General features: G+C 41.7%; 1 protein-coding gene across 1 annotated transcript; it reads right to left on the bottom strand.

Moving 5' to 3' along the window:
• Nucleotides 1-4888: 4888 nt before the first annotated feature.
• Nucleotides 4889-17203, bottom strand: LOC104423492. The gene is made up of 11 exons (XM_039303865.1): nt 16752-17203; nt 16354-16429; nt 15350-15579; nt 15073-15275; nt 14522-14966; nt 14085-14444; nt 13815-13993; nt 10747-13725; nt 8664-9647; nt 7216-7719; nt 4889-6163 (listed from the first exon to the last, which is right to left on the bottom strand). The coding sequence occupies exons 3-11, from the start codon at nt 15549-15551 to the stop codon at nt 5069-5071; spliced, it is 6951 nt and encodes a 2316-aa protein (XP_039159799.1). The 5' UTR covers nt 15552-15579; nt 16354-16429; nt 16752-17203; the 3' UTR covers nt 4889-5068.
• Between the last annotated feature and the right edge of the window lie 3321 nt (nt 17204-20524).

Consider the following 20524-nt stretch of genomic DNA (forward strand, 5'->3'; position numbering starts at 1 on the left):
CTGATGTATCTTTTTCTTCATCTCCTCAATTTTCTTTTATACTCTTCTCATCGAAGCTTCCATTGAACTACTTTCAGGAGGATCAATCTCCAATGTAGCTGTTGGACTATTATTAAAAGGATAAGGTAGTTGTTGAGGTCGATCAATCAGAATTCCTGTTGATTTGATTGCCCCTCGATCAATTCTGGTTTCCAAGTGTGAGGTGCTTCAATTATAGAGAGAATTGTGCTTTTGGGATGATTGTTAATCAATCAAGATATATTGGAAATTCTTGAAAATTACAATCTCATAAGATAGGAATTCATACCAAATCACTACATGTTAAGGGAAGAAATAAAATATCTCTAAAGATTATAGAAGAATTGTCATTGTAGGTTGAATAAGTGCTTTGCTCATATTCACAGTCATTCATTATATCCAACTTTTCAGTATTTTGCTAATATTCACAGTGTAAACTGATCATATCTATATATTACTTCTGCTCATATCCACATATCAAGCCGCTCATATCCACATAGTAAGCCGCACAAATTCGCATATCAAGCTACTCATATCCATGTTGTAAATTACTTCTATCCATGTAGCAAGTTGCTCATTTAGACTTGTCAAACGAAATGATTAGGTGGGGTTGGGTCATAAATGATCGACCCAAGTTGACCTATTCACTTATTTATAACCCATTTATTAATAATATAAATTTATTGACCCATACCCGACTCAACCCATACCTAATTCATATCAAATCCAATCCATATTATAAAACGCTTCCATATTTAATCAAATTTAGAAAAAATTATTTCTTATGATTTTTAAAAAAATTATAGTGATAAAACACTTCCATACAATTACAAATTTAATGGATAAATTTTATAATTTTTTTAAATTGAGGCTCCATTTATTTCACAAAAAATGTGGCATTTTTAGAAATGATTATATTTTATAATATTTGGTTAAAACTCAAAAACAAACTAATTTTTTTTTTTTCACATAGTCTAGAAAATCCGATTTGATTTTCTGTGCACTATTTTAAGTATTTTTCTTTTGTTTGTATTATTATTTTAAAACATAGAATTTTCAATATTTTTTCCTCCTCGTTCTCTCGATCTTCGACCATGGTGGCCATGGCCAATAATAGGCTAGCTCAAGCCTTGCCACAAGTCGATGAGGCTCCACCTTGCCCGATCGGTGAGCTTGAGGCTCCCCAGTGTGATTGGTGACTAGGCGATGGCATTACTGATGAGGGCTTTGTGGCCTTTAGCCAATGGCTTGCAAAGGTCAATTGTCGAAATTCGTAGGGGAAAAAGTAAAAGAAAAAAAAAATAATTAAAAAAATTACAAAATAAAAATTATAAAAAATTGCCAAAGATGATGATATCTCATTAATAAGTTTACTGCTGAAGATGATGATATCTCATTAATAAGTTTACTCAACTAATAATTTTTATAAGTTAATTGGGTTGTAAATGGGTTTAAAACAAACCCATTTACAACTCATGTATCACTAGATTTTGATACAACTCAAACCCATTAATAATCTATTTATTAAAACTTAACTAACTCATATATGACCTATCTCATTATAAATGGGTTCAAAGTGGGACTCATTTTTCCACCTTTAGATATATTCAACTATTCTTCTAAAGGATTTTGGATAGAATCATTAGCTGGAAAAATCAAGGGATTCTGTTGATACAATCGAGTAATTAAAAGTTTCACAATTATTGAACTAGATTTATTGTCATAACCTGCATTTTCGAACAAAATTGATTTATTTAAACCATGATCATGAGCAAGTGCATAAATATACTCTTGAAAAAGAAGTGGGTATAGGAAGTCATGTTGTCTAGATCTATCTAGTTCTAAATATCCTTGAAATTCCTCCATTGGAAATTCGATTTGACTCCAAAAAGAAACGAAAAAGGTAGGGGGTTGGTTGTGAATAATAGATCCTGTAGACTTAATATCTTGGCATATCCAAGATTATGTTTGCTTTCGCATTGATTCTCCAAATCAATGAAAAATCTTCCACCACTCATAAAAATTATCTTCATTGAGCATATATTACTTGAAACATAATAAACTCTTACATTTATAAAGATTGATAGAAAACATGGACAGTTTTATCAATTTTAAAATATATTACAAAACTTTCTCAATAAAGTTTAGTGGTTTTACGTAGATTTTTTTTTTTTTTTGTTTAAATATATCTTGAGTTTCTGGCCGTTGAACGAAATCGGATTGATGAGAATACGTGAACTCAACCACGTGTGAGTCAGGATCAGACATGAAAAATTGTCAGAAGAAGGAGGTTGCACGTGGATTTCATTTATAAGCTGCAAGCGTGAAAGAGATTAATTACGTGTGGCTTACATTGGCGTCCTCTACTCTCTAGGTTGGACTTTTGAATTGGGAAATACATGGAGGAAATTAGACGGTGGCCCACTTGCACGCGAGGATGGTTGTCCCCTTTCCCGTCTTCTGCCGAAGCCATCGTTGTTGACCTTGAGAGAGAAGGAAAAAGAAGAGGATAAAAGCCCTACGTTCATCCATGATTTAATGCATGCAGATGCATGCATGCCCATAAATTATGGTGGGCTTTCTTTGTCCTTTTCTTTCATCTGAAGAAGACTTCCACGTGTTGCCATAAATGACGTCCAATGGAGAAGGGCGCCAAAGTTATTTCGGTGGCCAAGAGAGAGAGCTCTTAGACTATAAAAGAAAAAAAAAAAAAAAAAAAAAAAAAAAAAGAAGACTTCCACGTGTTGCCACGTCCAGAGTTATTTCTGGCCCCGAGAGAGGGAGAGCTCTTAGACTATAAAAGAGTGCAGAGAGTTCTCGTGAGGAATTTTGTTGTTGTAATTATACCGAGTATTTTAGCCAGTTAAATTTTTATGAGTAGAATTTATTTAATTCTTTGAGTAAGATTTCACCGAACATTTTAGCCAGTTAAATTCTTATGAGTAGAATTTATTTAATTCTTTGAATAAGGTTTCACAAGAAATTGTGAGGAACTAAATACTGTATAAGTTATTGAATGTAATTAGAAGTTGAGAAATACTAAGTGAGTGTTTAAGTGTTCGAGTGATTATAATCTCCAGTGCATTGATGGGTTTTTATAGTAAATTTTGTGCTACTCTTCCGTGGACATTGGTTCCAATACTCGGATCGAATCGCGTAAATTGGGTGCCTGATTTCATTTCCTTTGTTCTGACTATTTTATCCGATTCATTTGTCCGTGTTCTGCAATACTTTCCAGTCTGTAGAAATGCCTTGAGACCACGATGAGTCGCCCATAAGGTTTGCATCTCCTGACCTTTGCTTCCATGTTGCCGTTACTTGCGGGGATTTCGATCCTAGGTGAACACAGCAGTCGGAAAAGCATCGAGCAGAACTTAGAAAGTTCTTTCTCTCTCTTTCCTTTTTTTTTTTCCTGTATGTATGAAAATAATGATCGAAATTTCATTACATAAAATAAAAATGCATATTTGCATGCGTGAAAACAAAAACTAGAAAAAAAAAAACTAAGAAATTCTAACTTAGCGATAACTGTGTTTAATTACTTGTATAAAATCAACCCGAGATTTCAAAAATTATAAAGACAAGTAAGGTTTAATAACCTTTTTATGAGATTTCAAGATATCGTGGCTAATTAAACTTTAATGTATGATGACTTGAGCTAGTTCTATACATTTTCTCGTTTGAGTATCTTTGTTCTACAATGTCAATTTATCCATAATAGAATTTAGGGGATAAGTGCATGGGAGTCCTAAAACTTGTCAAGAAAGTGTAATTAACTCTTAAAACTTTCAAAAAGTACAATTAAGTATTAAAACTTATTATGAAAGTACAATCAAGTCTTAAAACTTTCAAAAAGTACAATCAAGTCGTAAAAAATCATGAAAGTGTAAATAAATCCTAAAATTTAAAAAAAAAAACGTAATTAATAAAAGGATTTGATTGCACTTTTTCAAAATTTTTAGGATTTAATTGTACTTTTTGAAAGTTTTAAAATTTAATTATATTTTTGTAACAAGCTTTATGACTTTCAATGTACTTATTTATAAAATTTAGTAACTCAATATCGTTCAAATGCACTACTATTGGAAGAAAACTTTATTAGTTTCAATTTATTGCCAACATAATAGATGCTTCTAATTGTGTGCTGGCTTCGACAATGTTTATGGAAAGTACATGTCATGTGCGCATAACTAAACAGCCCATAAATTGTTTCTAGTACATGAACGTAACATGTAATTAGACATATGACGTACTTATCAGTGTAATTTGCTTAAATGAAGATTAATGTACTCTCTGGATGCAAACATGCAATGGTTTATGTTATCAATATATTTGGATTCAACAAAAAAAAGAAGAATATATTTTTTAAATGAAAGGACTCTACGTAGCAACAGAATTTGTAATTAGCCTTTTTGTTATCTTTAAGTAGAAAATAATAAAAAAGAAATCCAATGATTGTGGAGATTGAGCTCGATCAATATCATGAGCTACTTGATTTACAGGCGGGAGCTGTTTTAAGGACTCTTTAATTAATATCACGAATTGTTTTATATTTCGTTTGTTTCACCAAAAATGAATAAAATCAAAAATAATTTCCTAAAAATGATCTCTTGCATCGGCTACAAAAATCAACAAATGAAAAATATTTTTACAATTCATGGTCGATTATGAAAATATTTTTCATCGACTAATTATTTCAAACGATATAAATTATTATTATTTTTAAAATATTTTTAAATCATTCATTTTTCGAACTAAAAACATTGATATTTTCATATATATATATATATATATATATATATATAGCCTTTCTAGATGTGAGAGAGAGAGAGAGAGAGAGAGAGAGAGAGAAGTAAGCGGAATCCTCTTATGTGAATATCATAATTAGCATATTCTTATTTTCTCGTGTTTATTCAGCGAAAATCGCTGCAGATTATTACACGAGACCGATGCAGGACAGCAACGCGAGACCGTCCGCTTTCTATATCCGAACGACCTTTATGTCTCTTGCATAACGGGCAAAATCCTCTTCGATTCTTCTTCATCATCTTCATCTAATGACCTCTCCCTTCATGGCGAGCGAGAGAGCGCTCAAGCTCCCTCCGCTTTCCACGGCCACTCCAGGCATGGCCACCGCCCTGCTCCCCACGAACCCGCCCTCTCCGACCACGATCTTCCCGAACTTCACCACCCCGTCTTCCCCGTCGTACACGTGCCCAAACAGCAGAGCCTCCTTCTCCACGCTCCCGCCTCCCTCGACCTCCACCATCTCCGGGTTCAGCGCGGCTCCCATGGAGTCCACGTATGTCCCCTTGTCCAGCTCGATGTACGACCCCATCAGCTTCATCCACATCAGGAACAACGCTGACCCGCTCGTCATCTCCACGAAGTAGTCCCCGAACACTGTCCTGATGGCTTGCCACACCGTATCCATGAACACCCCTCTGCTCCATATATGCACGGTTTCGTCCTCTCTCTTCTTTCCCACGAGGATGTACTTCGCCGCCACACAGGCCAACGCGGTTAAAATCCCAGTCGACACCCAGAAGAAGGGGAACGTCCAGAGGACAGGCATATTCCTGGTGCTCTTGCAGTGGAGGAGCAAGTTCAGGGGGAAGTAGATGATTAGTCCGAGGAGAAAGTAGGGCAGTATTGTTTGTAGCAGCGGCTGAGCGAAAACAGCCCATGTGGTTAAGTACCTGGGCCTTGAAAGGGTCACTTCCTCGGTGTCTTTTCTCTCGAGTGCAGCGGCCATTGGACAACCGGAGAGGTCGACCTTCACGTCCGACTGCTCCAGGAAGACCCTCCATGCCTCAGGAAGAGGATCGCCATTTCTCAGGTGCTGGCAGATCTCGTAGACTAGTGAACGGCCGTGATCGATCGATGCGCTCTGACTACTTGATGTGGCCCGGATAACATCCACCTCGTGGCATCGGAGGAATGGATTAAATTCTAGCCTTTCCGAGCCTTCTTTAGTCAGAATTTCATTGATAGTTACCTCCCCAACATCTATGTAGGGAAACTGCAATTCATCCCAAGGTTTTGTGCAATCCAGAGCAATGTCGCGTGCAGCTTCATCCTGTGGAATTGGCCTGACTTGAAGCTGGAATATATAACGGACCCCGTTTGGAGACTTCACACGGTTCTGGAAGGTGCGTTTGGAATCAGCTTTGCAAGGGACTTTGGGCTTCTAAAGATGCTTGGGCTAAAGCTGAGATGTTTGGGAACAATTTTAGAATTTCCATTAGGCCAAAGCTGGCCTTCCCAAGGCTGAAAGCCTAAGGCGGGTGGTGCCTTGGGCTTTCTTCTTTCTTCGCATACAAGTGGTGTTCATTTTTTTTATTTTCTTCCAAAAATATCCTCAGCTACTCTCGATTTTTCCGGTTTTGCCCTCGTTGTTGTACTGTTCATCTTCTTCTCCGTTGAAGGCCGACGGCGTGTTCCTCGAAGCTGAGTGAGTGGCCGCCGATGGCTCGGCATGGTTGCGATGGCCCAGCCGACTGTCGCCGGGGAGTGGTGCGACCGCCGCCCTGTCTGGGTTGAGGCGATCGTTGTGGGTCGCGGCGAGGTTTGGGTCGCCGACCTTGCCGCGACCCAGATCCGAGGGCGGCGAGGTCCTCCCGCTGCCTCGCCGCCCCCGGATCTTGGTCACGGCGGTTGCCGGAGGTCGCGCGACCTCGCCGCGACCCGGATCCGGCGGCGCGGTCGCGTGACCCCGCCGCGACCCGCATCCGGGCCGCAAGGTCGCGGGGACCCGCCGCCCCCGCATCCGGGTCGCGGCTGGGTCGCCCGACGTCCGGAGACCCTCGGCGATGGTTTTCGGTGGTCGCCGACGTCCTAGTGACCCTCCGTGATGGTCTTCAATGGTCGCCGACGTCCGGCGACCCCGCCGTGGTCTTCAATGGTCGCCCGACATCCGCGACCCTCGCCGGTGGTCTTCGGTGGACGTCCGCGGCCACTTGCCCTTCCCCGCCATCCGCCCTTCCGATCAATTTTTTATTTATTTTTCTTTTTATAACTTTTTTATTACAAAGCACTTTGCAAATATAATTCCTCCAAACACCATTTTGTTTAAAGATACTTCAAATGGGCTTTCAAACTACAATTTTACCAAACACACTTTGCATTTTGGAAAATACATTAAACTCAAAGGTCTTTGCATTTTGCTAAGGACTTTTCCCAAAAGCGTTCCCAAACGCACCCGAAATCTTCAGCTAGGAACAGTAACGGGCGGGTGTCATTAGCATCCCTTGGTATCGCACCAGTTTCAGGCGGAAGGATCCCTGAGGGTTCCACCTTGCCAATATCTTCTCCGATATTTTCGTCGAATGGCCTCAACTTGAACTTCACATACATTTCCTGTCCGTCCTTAAAGCGGAAGAGCCTACAGATATTTGAGTAGTAATGCAGATCCGCATAGGAGTCAGCTTGACGGAGGGAGGTCCACACTGCATCTCGCACGTGCGGCACCTGCTTGATGTGCTCCTCCCTCGCGGCAAGACCACACACCAGCCAGGTTGCAAAATCAGATATTGTGCGGGCATAGAATGCATTCCCTGTCTTCAAAGTCAAGTCGAGAAGTGGAGAATCGTCCCCCTTTTCATCTGAGAGTATCCTTAGTGCCGCTCCTCGTGCATCTAACCTTGCGTCATCGTCAGCACTCAAGCTATTGCTGTGACGGACAATGGGCGTTTGGTTCAACTTTGAAATCGACTTTAGAATCGCAAATACCTTTGAGATAAAGGGATTTCCCGAAATCTTCTGTGTTTGCAAATTACAATCTCAAGTAGCTTTGAAAAATAATTTACCGTTTGGCAAAACTAGCATTTCCAATTAGCTTTTGCTATTTTTTTATTTTTTTAAAGTTTGAAAATAAAATCCGGTGGCCGAAGAAACCGCCGCGGACAGCAGCCAAACCGCCGGACGCCAATGCGGCCGCCGGACCGCCAGACTGCCGCCGGACCGCCCGATCTCGGCGGCTCGAGGTCGCGGAGGCCGATCGGCCGACGGACCGCCCAGATCTGGCCTCCCGACGACTCGGGATCCGCCACCGGACCGCCGATCCGCCTCCCGACGCGGATCTGCGGCCGAGGGCGTGACCTCGGGCGGCGTCGCCGGTCGCGCGACCCAGCGGCGCCGCCCGAGGTCGCACGGACGCAGGCGCGGCGTCGCTGGGTCGCCCGACCCAGCGACGCCGCCCGGGTCGCGCGGACCCCAGCGGCGTCGCTGGGTCGGCGCGACCTCGGGCGGCGTCGCTGGTTCGCGCGCGCGCCGAGCGAAGCCGCCCGGGTCGCGGGTCGCGACGCCGCCTGGTCGCGGCCGCGCCACTGGGCGGTGGTCACCGGGACGCGCGACCCCGCGGTGGTGGTGGTTGCCGAGAAGCCGAACTCGAGGCGGCGGGGAAGAAGATGAGCCGAGCGGAGAAGAAGATGAGCCGGAGAAGATGAGCCGAGCGGAGAAGAAGATGAGCCGGAGAAGAAGATGAACAGTAATTTTTGCATTTCGGAATGCCAAATGCCCAATGCCGCCCTCCCCAAATTTCGCATTCAGCCTTCGGAATGCTCATATTTGGGCAAAGGGGCTTTCAAATATTTTGCCAAACACCACAATTTTTCCGGAATGCCCAACCAAACACCCCCAATGACCGTGAACTTCTTTCCAGGGCCGAAGATGTTGTGCTCTGGCAGTCTTTGAATGTCATCGTAGAGTTTTAAATATCCCTTCCCGCTAACACCGATACGATGGAAGTATCTCGATTTCACCTTCAAAGTTGTCACTGCCAAGTTAGCGGCCAAATTGCCAACTATCTTTTTATATCTTGGATCCATCTCCTCTATCCTGTCATCCAAAGCGTGTGTAGTGTTTTTTACCATAACCGGACTTTGAGACCCCATGTAAACACCACCACTTTGGAGAACTGAATTCACTGGAGCAACTGAAATTGCCCCAAGAATAACATCCTTTTCGACTACTGAACCGGGGAGAATAAGGCTTTGGCTCCCAATAACTGAATTATCCTTTACATGAACATTATTCTGGATGTATCCACTATGGGAATAGAAACCCGTAATGATCCTGCTAAAATCACCTAAATGGACACCAGCACCTATCAAAACCATCCTTGGATCTGCAACCGGGTTGATGGATCTGATGGAACAATACTTGCCTACTTTTGCACCTAACAAGCGCAAGTACACGCAGAAGGCTTCTGTTCCAGAAAGAAGCTTGGCAAATCGGAGGTGGCAAGCGACAGTAAGTCGGTGGCCAAACCAGGTTTTGATGTGAGTCTGTGTTTTCTTTTCTTTACTGGCAAGCAAATTGGTAAAGATGGATGTCAATAAACTAAGGACCAGGCCATGAGCAAAGTAGGCGGTTGCCAAAGAAATCGCAAACTCGAATGGATTAGGCAAGGCGTTTGTAAACATGGTGGCATATGCCGTGATGGTGAATGGAATCCAGTGTAAAGCTCCCGAAATGCAAAGAAAAGCCAACTGTTCAAGGGAAGGAACTTTCTGAGATAACCTCATGTAGAGCAAGAAAACAGCAGCGGCCGACAGAGAGCTGACAAGACCAACCATATAGATGCCCATGAACTGTTGTATGGTCTCCTTCAGACTTCCCGGGGAAACCTGAAATGTCGCAACAGTAGATCCTGGATTATTGATTCGTACAACAAAAAAACAGGAAAATATGCATGTATGATGCTTCCATCATCTTATGAATGTTAAGATGCAATTCTGAGCATCAGAGACCTCATTAGTGACTGCGAAAACCAAAGACAAGGTTAACCATGATGAAGGAGACAAAGAAGAAAAACCACAGAGTTCCAGTGACTATTTTCTAATGCAATTTCATATATTTAAACTACTAATTTACTATCAGAACTATCGCACAAAAAACTATCAGCATCCTGCAAGTTAAGTCAACCAATAGTGCACTTGCTTTGGAACTTCAAAAAATAGCTTCAAGAGTAATCTGACAACAGAATTCCACCCACTTTCTTTTTAAACAACGTCAGGAAAACAATGACAACCCAACTGGATGCTTCCATCAAGGGTTTGGAAATGTTTTCTTCATATCAGTACACATCAATTGAATAATCTATTATTCATTAATTGTAGGAGAATATTGCTTGAAACAAGTATAAGCCCTTTATAACCCGCACTACAAAAGTAGACGTTCTTTTTCCTTCTGACTAGCACCAATGAGGTAGAGCACCATTACAAATACTAAGCACAATATAAGTTTTGCTACCAAGAAAAGGTAATTAGATGAGTATTCTCGCTAAGCAAATACATAAGGTAGAGCACTATTAGATTCACTAACTAGAGACTATATTTAGATTTTGCTAACCGGAAAGACCAAAAACAGATACATAACTACATGGAGGAGTACAATGCACATTTTGGTTGGTTTGGAGCATAATAAAATTTTACAATGAATAGATTTTGGTACACACACTTCGCATGAGAGTGCAACTCTACATGCTCAAACTAAATAATTGTCATAGTGACATATAATCTAATCTATCATCAGGATGTTTCTATTGTTGAAAAAAGATATGAAACTCTCAGAGCTGACCTTTGGACCAATTAATAATTAAACCTCTAAAAATAGGTAGAGCACAAACAAAGAGTTCATATGAACAAAACAAGTACCTAAGTGCTTAAAGGCTTTACAAAGAAAGCTGCACCTCTTATCAGAAAGAAAATGGAGAACAGCACTTACCTTCAGTATGTTTTCTGCCTTGGCCATCTTAAGGGCAGACTTCCCACCTTCACTTTTTTGCAAGGCCAGTACTTCAGCTCCTTCTCCTAAAACACTTCCTTTCTGGATAACAGCATAAGGGCCAACTGAGCAATTCCTGCCAATCCTTATTGGCTGGAATCTCAAGACGCTGTTCCGCACTTCGTGACTTTGAAGCAAAGCACCTTCTGCGATCACTGCTCCATCTCCGATTGAAACCAAAGAAGGGTCTGTTATGTCAACTGTGTCTAGTAAAACTGATGATCCAATCCTTGCTCCAAGCATCTCAAACCAGTGTTTAAGGAACACTGTTCCTCTGAGATGCACTGCGAGGACTTTGGAGGAAACCTCCTGAGCCTTGTAAAGTGCCCACCAATTGACAAAATCCACAGACCAGACAGATACTTCTGGAGTCAGGGCGTAATTTATGCGCAGGAAAGAATTACCGAAAAAGGCAATGGATATGCTGGTCAAGGCAATACAGAGGATCCAGAAAAGAGGTGCAAGAAGCACGACACTTGTATAATGCAACCAGGGAAGTCCATTGATCAGTTTTTGGCTGGCCACAACCAAAATTTGGAAAGTGGAAACTGATAAATAAGCAGGGAAAACCAGAATGAAAGAGACATAGAGAAGAGCAAGAAGTTGGAAGGACCAGATAAGCCAGGGGTGAAGTCTGGAAATTTCCAGGGAGAAATCAGCAGTGAGGATTTCTGGCTCCGAATGGTTGGATTGGGTGGTGACCAGATGGGGTTGAGACTTCATTAAAAGATTCTCGGTGAAGTTTGCCAAGTCTGCTATGCAGGTTGCAGTGAATATATCTACAGCTCCAACTGGCACTCCAAGAAAATCCGAAAGCTTTTGAGCAGCTCTGACCACGCCTATTGAATCAATGCCATAGGACACAAGGCTTTCAGTGGCTGAAATGTTCTGGATTGAAATTCCTGTCTGTTCACTGACTAGCTGCTTCAGAAACTCCACAATATTTCTATTGCTTAATTTTGGGCTTGGTGGTAGAGAACTTTTAGCAAGGTGGGATCGAGGAGTTTTTCCCTCCCTACACGTCCCAGTGGTGAATGATCTGGTCAGTAATCTCTTTGTCACAATTGGATCTGGAACTGTGTTGAGAGTTCCATCAACAAACTGCTTGAGGCATTCGAACCTCTTGATCTTCCCTGAGGTTGTCTTACTTATGGTTCTAGGCCTGATCAACTTGACAGAGGCAACAGTTACCCCATGTTCTTCTGCCACACGGGATTCAATTTGGTTTATGATGTCCTTATCAACGGGTTTACCATCTTTTAACTCTGCAATTACAACCAAGCCAACCTCATCAGAAGCATCTGGAAGTGAAATGCCTTTTGCTGATAGGACATCTTCTGGAACACTGATGACGGCACAGCAACCAGGGCGTAGAAGCTCAGATGAGCTCTCAACCGTCTTCTCAACATCTGCCGAGTAAATGTTTCTTCCAGCTACAATTATGAGATCCTTGATTCTTCCTGTGATGAACAAGTTACCCTGGATTACCCGTCCCAAGTCACCAGTTCTTGTGTACTTTCTTCCAGGGTACTTCTGGAGCATGTTTCTGAAAGTTTTCTGGCTAAGTTCTTCCTTTCCCCAGTACCCAATTCCAGCACTCGGACTACTAATCCATATCTCTCCTTCTTTCCCATCTTCGTCAACCTCTAAACCTGCATCTGCATCAACAATTCTTATATCAACATCTGCATCATCGGGTTCCACGTATCCACAGCAAATTCTTCCCTGCCAATCTACCAAGATAGGCTTCTTTTTGCCATACGCACAGCTGACAAACACACAATTTTCTGCCAAGCCATAGCCTGGAGCCATCACCTCCTGAGAAAGGCCAAAGGGACGAGTGAGCTCAATAAATGTTTTGAGTGTCTTCTGCCTCACTGGTTCAGCAGCGACCATGAAAAAAATCAAGGAAGAGAGATCATAATTGTGCGCCTTGCCCTTGTCTGCTTCTAATCTTCGAATTACTAGCTCGAAGGCAAAATTGGGTCCTGCAGTGTGTGTGGCCTTGTAATCGCTGATCATTTGAAGCCACAGGAGTGGATTCTTGATGAACGTCAATGGAGAAAAAAGGATGGCTGATCCACCACAAACCATTGCTGTAAAAAGTCCTCCAATCAGACCCATGTCATGGTACTGAGGAAGCCAGCTTACCAGCACAGTATTTGAAGTGCTTTGGTATCTCCTCCGCATCAGTTTGACGTTATGAATGAGTCCACCATTTGTTATCATGACACCCTTAGCATCACCGGTTGAACCCGATGTAAATTGCAAAAAGCACAGATCATCCAGCTGAGATTCTGATTGAAAGGCAACATTTAGAGCAGGCAAGACCTTAGAGCTTTTGATCCAAGAATCTGTGTGCAGCCATGGAAGATTAGGCCACTGAGCTGTGCTTTTCGCTCTTTTTCCGGTGAAAGAGATCAAACTCTTTACTGACCCTGCTCTAACTGCAGCATGATAGCCAACAGTTGACAGAATGGCCACTGCATTGCACAAATTGGCAATGTTCTCAATTTTCATAAGAGCCTGTCCACCTCTTTGCAATGGATCGGGTGGAAGTACTGGAACAGGTACGACTCTGGCTCTTAAACAACCAAAAAACGCATCAACAAAGTCCAGACCTGGAACGTGGACAAGTAAAACCCTGTCACCTGGCTTAATTGTAGGTTTCTGGCTCGTCAAGAGCTTATGAGCAATGCAAGAAGCATTGGAGTCAAGCTCTGCATATGTCCTCTGGCACACCACTGCCCCTTCTTCATTGATCCACGAATAGAGAGACTTGTTTTGAGTAATTTCTTGGGCAGCCCAGTGTTTCAAATAGCTATCAAGTGTGGGGAGGTTAGGGAAAACAACACCATGTGCTTCACTCAATGTTCTATGGCTGGTCTCCTCTTGGTCTAGTTGCAAGGTGAACAGACTCTGCACAAGAATTGTATAGAGCAGTAAATCATGGCTGCATTAATGCTCTTTCCATTATCAGTAATCATAGATCCAGAAAGCTGACTCACCTTCACATAAGGAAATGTTGGGAGGGAATTTGCACTGGCAAAGTGCTTGCAGATTAGAGCCATGGCATAAGATGAATTTCTTTCTGTAAGCTCAAAAGCAAAAAGACCTCCTACATAATATGTATTTCGGTGACCCTGAAGTTCAGATTCTACTCTCTCATAAAATCCTTCCTTCATATCTGCGTCAAATCATAGAGGAAGTTATAAAATGTTTTGAACTTGAGCTTGTGGTTCCCATGAGTCACCTGGGTATGCAATTATTTAACATACCTTCACTGCCTACGTGAGGGAAGTACTTGAAACGCCTCTGCAGAATGACCTTCTCAACTTCTCCACCCATTCTTTTAACTACTTCAATCGCAAGATCAATGACGTTAGATCCCCTAATATTAACAGAGTCACCATAGGACCAGAACAAGAAGATATTGGTGTCAGCATAAAATCTTTGCATTGCTACTGGATGTCCGATTGTCGAAGGGTCGTCCATATATTCACCCAAATAATAAAAACCAACAGGGATGCGCTCAAGCCCCTTAATCTTTAGAACGGTGGTGTAATAATCTATTGTTTGCACTTTGCTGAAGAGCTCCCTTTCAAGGTCGCTCACATCCAACAATCCGGTCTCAGCTTCTGTAGTGACAGTATGTTTATGAAATTACTCCAAACAAAAGACAACTATTAGGGTGGGAGTAAAATACTAGACAAACCTGCAGAAGATGGAGGTGATCTGTATGTTCTTGAATGCTTGAAGGGGAATGCACCCGAGATGATTATCTTATCGAACTCGTTATGCTCAATTTCTCCGCTAGAATTGGTGATATCCACATTAACACCTGAACTGTTGCGGCTGACTGCTTGTACCACAGTATTGCAGCACACTTTTATCGTAAGAGACTCGCTGATTTTCTTCCAAAGGCTCATATATCCACCTTTCATACGTCGGATTTTTCCAGCCATGCTAGTGCGAGTGAACTCATGAAGGTAAGCATAAGGCATGTCTTGGACAAATCCGTACCCAGATGCAGTGTATCCATATTGGACAGACTTGGGAACACCGTTGATTCCATGAGCTTCCAGATATGCTGGGGTTAAGTCTGATGCGATATCACTCACTGCATGGATGCCTATACGATTCGAATCCTTCACCTTATCCTGCATGTGACATGAAAAGCCAACTAACGGAAAATATAGCAACAGCCAAAACCAACAGTTACTAGTGCAAATGGACACTTCTTCTGCATTACCAAAAGAAGGGTACCTGGATTTCTAAGGTGAGCGAGACTAGAGACATATAATCTTCCACAACGTTTATATCATAATACTCCGCGGTAAAACTGTCAATGAGAGCTAGTTTGTGGAGGTCCATTTCTTCTAATTCAGTCCCAGATGCTTTTGCCAAGTGAAAAATGACTGGCGCACTGTTAGCCGCAAGAACTTGACCGCCCAAATCATAAACCATTCCTGTGCGGATGATAAAAAGATGTTAGTAAAGGTGGACAGCTGAGAAGCAAATAAGACTGCCTTCTCTTCTGTACCTTCAATTTCTACTGATTCACACATGCCTCCGACAGAATTGTGCTTCTCTATAACAGTGATGTCACTGTAACCGAGCCTTGCTAATGCATAGGCAGCTGATAATCCACTGGGACCCCCTCCAATTATCCCAATTCTGGTATCCAGTGGCAAGCATGGATGCAACTTAGAGAACTGATCTTCTACGGATTTTCGGCAGTCCATCTTTGATGTCGTTGCACACTATCACCACCTGTTGGGATCACCAATGCCAAACTGAGTCTATTTATATTGTTCGCATTTCCACTTCCCTAAAGTACAACAACAATAAGAAGGTTTATATTGCTGTACACCCAAAGAAAAATTTGAAAAAAAGTGGAAAAAAGAAATCCTAAACTATGCCTTCTTGTCTATTCCGCCAAAAAGCAGGAACGCAATCCAGCTCAGAACTCCATTAAAGACAAAAGGAAGAAGGCTAGAGAAAAACCGAGTGTTGCCAGAGATCAACAGCATTTTAAACAAAGTTCCAAATCATCAACCAGAGTCAGACATGGCAGACAAGTGCTTCACACATTTTTAACACCTAAGAAGATCTGGATATACATTATAAATATCTTCCCAAAATCTTGTAGCCAACCATTACTTATACTCATTTCTGCGGAACTAAAATCTGATTTAGTTGACTTCAATAGAAAAGAAATGTGCGATAGTTTGCTCTGATCTACAAATGGATTACAGCCAAAACCAAACGATACTATCTGTTAGTCTCACTATGTTATAGAAAAGTGCTTAGTATAGGATGCTTGAAGAATATGCTCTGTTCTTAGATTTAACAGCTAGACTTGCAACAGAAATGAGATTGCAAAGTGGAAGGATCCAAATAATGCCTTTGGGAACAACTTCGAATTTGGAAAGTGCTGTCTTTAGTCGAAGGACAATAGCCCCAGAATGCCTCTTCCACACCCCCAAGAACATATTAACGACACTGTTTCCACAACCACAGAAATGAAGCTTGGCTGTATCGAACCTTAGGATGACGATAGATCAAAACTTGCACTGGAGACTCCTGCCACGACAACTCAGTGCTCTTTCCGTACCTCACCCTGTAATGCCATTGTCAGTGCAAGTGAGGAGACAGAAAACTCAAGAGACACATCGAAGCATAAGAAATTCTTCTTCACCGGGCAAAGCATGACATTAAAGCGGCCACGTGCAATTCTCAGTGTGGAAATTTATCAAATACTTCTATAGCATGTGAGCATATATCTTCACCCACATCTAGAAAGCTCTGAATAACTGAAAAATTCTCTCTTTCTCTGTCTCTCCCAGGGTCTCAAAGTTTGTAGCAGCCTAGCAGGGACACAATAATTCAAAAACCCAAAGCAACAAAGATGTAGAAAGGCTCAGCACGAGCCGGTGACTAACCCGAGAGTGTGAAATGTATCGCCAAATGGCAAGTCATAGCATAGAGATAAATCGACGGTGTCGGGGACAGCAGCGGCCGTTCTTCCACACACCAGAAATGCCACACTCATGCTCGAATTTAACCCGTCGAGACGCTCCATCAGTCCAACAAGCAAACGACAAACAACCCACATTTTTTTCTCCTCCTTAAACCAACACTTTGCAATCAACCACTCTCTCCGGTAACTCCGAAGGATCTCCCATCCGGGTCGCGAGATATCCCCCCATTTCCGCCCAGCAAGAACCTCGTATCGCATGATCATCGGCACAACAGGATAAAAAAGAGCCTCGATCGGATTCGAGGCGATCGAGGGACGTATTAAATATACGGATCCAGGGAATGGGTCGTGTCGGAACAGGGATCCGTTTTGGTCGCTTGCTCCTTCGGATGGCGAGAAGTGATTCTCACAAGAAGAAAAAAATTGCAAACTTTTGCCGGTAAAGAATTGTAAAGAAAAGGGGAGAGAGAGAGAGGAAGTCCGTTGGTTTTGGCGGGCAAAGGCCTTTGGGCCCCTTTTGGCGGTTGATGACCGTTAACCAAGTCATATGTTTTCTCCAATGTCGAGAAAACCGTTAACTGCAGAGTCCAGATCCGCATGAAATAGTCTAAAGTAGGAAACTTCCTGGTATGATTATATTATAATGAGAAATTATCTTGAAACTTTTCAGATAGGATGAAGGTGATCTTTTCTTTATCCCTTCAAACTTCTTGATTGTATGACCCCCAAAAAAAAAAAAAAAAAAAAGAAGAAAAACTTCTTGATTGGATATCAGTCAAATGATAATTCATCCATGGTGGGACTGATTTCTCCATGTCCGGGCATCATTATTTTTTAGGCATTTTCTTCTACGGTAGGAATACTCTCCCAAATAACATGTATGTTGTTTGACAAGGAGGTTTATATGCTCTTTGTATTATATACGATCTCTGAACTTTTGAGTTAGATTTTCTAACATGTTATTAGAGCTAGATCCTACTCCTTTCACATGTGTGTCCACCTCCATTATTCAAATTCCATGCCCTACTCCCTATTCCTAACACATGGTATCCTACCACTCATAAGCTTATCTTTTGGGTTGGATTTTTTAATGTAAACATCATCCTTAAAAGAGCACTCGAATCAAGATTTTCGAATAAAACGGCAGTTGTTACATTTAGGACAAGAAATACTTTTAAGCAAGAATGGAAAATTCATGGCGCCATCATTTGTTACATGACATATCCAAAAATATGTAATCGGTCAAGTTTATTCCAAACGATGTGTTGAAACATAATTCAAGATAAGAAGTCATGGCATGGCGAGTAAAATGAACAATCTCCAATGGCACTTCAAGCTAACGAGTGACATGAAGTCTACCAAACTCGAGTGTAATGACAAATGCCCATCAAAACATCTGCCCCTAGCTAGAAGAATAGCACATTCCAGTAAGTATTCCACCTCAAATACCACAGAAAAAGAAAAAAGAAAAAAAGTAATGAGAACAATTGGGTTAATTTCAAAGATGCAGATGGCACAAACTCGAACATTGAGAATTCTTTTCAACCCTAGTTTTCCTCGTCGAGACATTTCACCTGAAAAGTCCGGCAAAAAGAAGGTCAACGTTTGCAGCACCCGGTGGGAACATGCCGCGTGTCGAAAACAGATTCGCGGGCGGACAACAGTACAAAGCCAGCAATGAGAGTGACAGAGGAATATACTCCCACAGGTCGGGATGGAGAGAACGATGCAAGCAGTGAGCCAAAACAATGGGGGCAAATGGTATCCTCCGGAGAATCGACGATTTCAAAGGAGATGACCAGCACCAGCTCTTTTGCCTTTTCCTCAGATACAAAATTGCTGAGGCTGTAGATTCTGCATTGTTCAGCATTGGACTTTTGTGTTCACGAGGTAGATGGCACATAAGGCGCGAGCATGGGTATAATCGCGTCGAATAAGCAGCCGAAAGCGAGAAGGTTTAGGTTGTCGGGAAAGTGACTTCACATTCACAAGCATATGATTGAAATGGGAAATCACTATAAAGGGCTATCTTGATTGTGATACAGCTTAAGTGAAATTGAAAGTGCCCATTAGGTTGGAAAAAGCTGTCCTATGTTGTAGATCTCTATGGGTATCTACCATAAGAGTCTTACCCTTGATACTAAATATTATTCCGCATGACCCACAACCTAATTGTCCAAGGTTGGCCAACTCCTTGCCATAACCTCTAGTGAAATGCCAACAGTCAGAAAATCTCTCGGTACTAGATACGCCACGATTAGCCAGCAGCACAAGCTGTTCAAAAGTTAGCTCACAACATAAATTGAACTCATGACCCGCTGAAAGGCAAGTGACTCCTTTACTATCAAGCCAAATGCCTTGATGGTTCTGTGATTGCACCAATGAATAGTCTGAATATGCAAATTCCATTTGTCACGCTACCAAAGGTAGGTTGGGTTGGCAAAATTGGAATTATATTGAAACAAGAATGGATGCATGCCGCGCAAAAATGTTTGGTGATTGTCGGAAGATCATATTATTAAGTAGAACATGCCAATATACACACAAACATATGAAACAGAGTAAGGATGGAGAAGTTATACTGAATGGTAGAATAGTCAACTTTGTGAGACACCATTAGTTAACTCTCCTTTTACAGGCAGTAATACCTGTTTTTGACAGTGTATACGAATTTTTAGGCCATGATCGGGCTGCGTACGATATCGGCCCATAAATTCAAGAAGCAAAGCCCCTTGATGGGCCGAAAACGATGAGGAATTTAGCAATTCGAGGTGGGAATTTCGTCACGACAGGCTTCATCAGCGACACAGTTGGCCCCAGTAGTTCCGACATGAATCGATCATCCCTTGATCTTGCTGGAGCTGAATATCCATGGTGTGACTCTTTTTTATATGATGGGACGCAAGATGAGGCTAGAAGAAATCTTATAGTATGGTTTTTCTTCTCGAGATAGTGACTCGATTTAGCGTAAACTTTGGAACTAACTTAAGATTAATTGAAGGGGGAAAAGTATGTTTAGCAGTAAAAAAAAATATGAATTTTTCTTTTCTACTTTGGGGGCTAAAGGGGGAAATTGTGCAGGTTCTATGTACCACTAAATCTATTTTCCCATTTATTAAAAATAATTCAAGACAATTGAAATAACAAACTACGATTGAGACGTCAAGAACCAGAGGGGCTATTGCTAGATAAATTCTGCACGATGTCTTGATATTCTCAATTTGCATGTTGATCAATAGGGTCTATTTGCATTCTTTTTTAGCATATACCCGCTCTATGCGCTTGCGTTATTATTTTCCATTCCTTGTGCAATGTTATAATTAAGTAATAATTAGACTAATGATAACTATATTGGAAGGAGAAATAAAACTATCAATATTATTTACTTTTTTCACCATTACACTTCACTCGTTCTAGAAAGCAAACATTCACGAATCGTCAGCTAGGGGGACCGGGTTGAATTGACTGAAAGTTCCCCTCGGATTTTTCGGTTCGCTAAGTTTGAAAAGTCCAAGAAGCGTAGATTGGCCATGGAACTTGGATAAGGTTTCTGATCGCAGACCCATTTGGATATTATGTCATTTTTTAATAACTAAAAATAAAAATTTACTCAAGAATTAGAAAACCAAAATGAGAGAGGCATGAAGTTGGTCCTTGTATCGTAGGGACAATCAAGGAATATTACCAGATGTAGTTTTTAGTGGAAAGTAGGTAGCTAATTTTCTTTTTATACTA

The sequence above is a fragment of the Eucalyptus grandis genome, chromosome 10, assembly GCF_016545825.1.
Source record: "Eucalyptus grandis isolate ANBG69807.140 chromosome 10, ASM1654582v1, whole genome shotgun sequence".
In the NCBI taxonomy this organism is placed as follows: domain Eukaryota; kingdom Viridiplantae; phylum Streptophyta; class Magnoliopsida; order Myrtales; family Myrtaceae; genus Eucalyptus; species Eucalyptus grandis.

Excerpts from the sequence above, each read along its gene's own strand:
- LOC104423492 (XM_039303865.1), bottom strand. The coding sequence starts at position 15,551 with ATGGACTGCCGAAAATCCGTAGAAGATCAGTTCTCTAAGTTGCATCCA. Across the intron at positions 14,967-15,072 it reads CGCTCACCTTAGAAATCCAG|GATAAGGTGAAGGATTCGAA; the intron begins GTACCCTTCTTT and ends TGTCACATGCAG. Across the intron at positions 13,726-13,814 it reads CAACATTTCCTTATGTGAAG|AGTCTGTTCACCTTGCAACT; the intron begins GTGAGTCAGCTT and ends ATTCTTGTGCAG.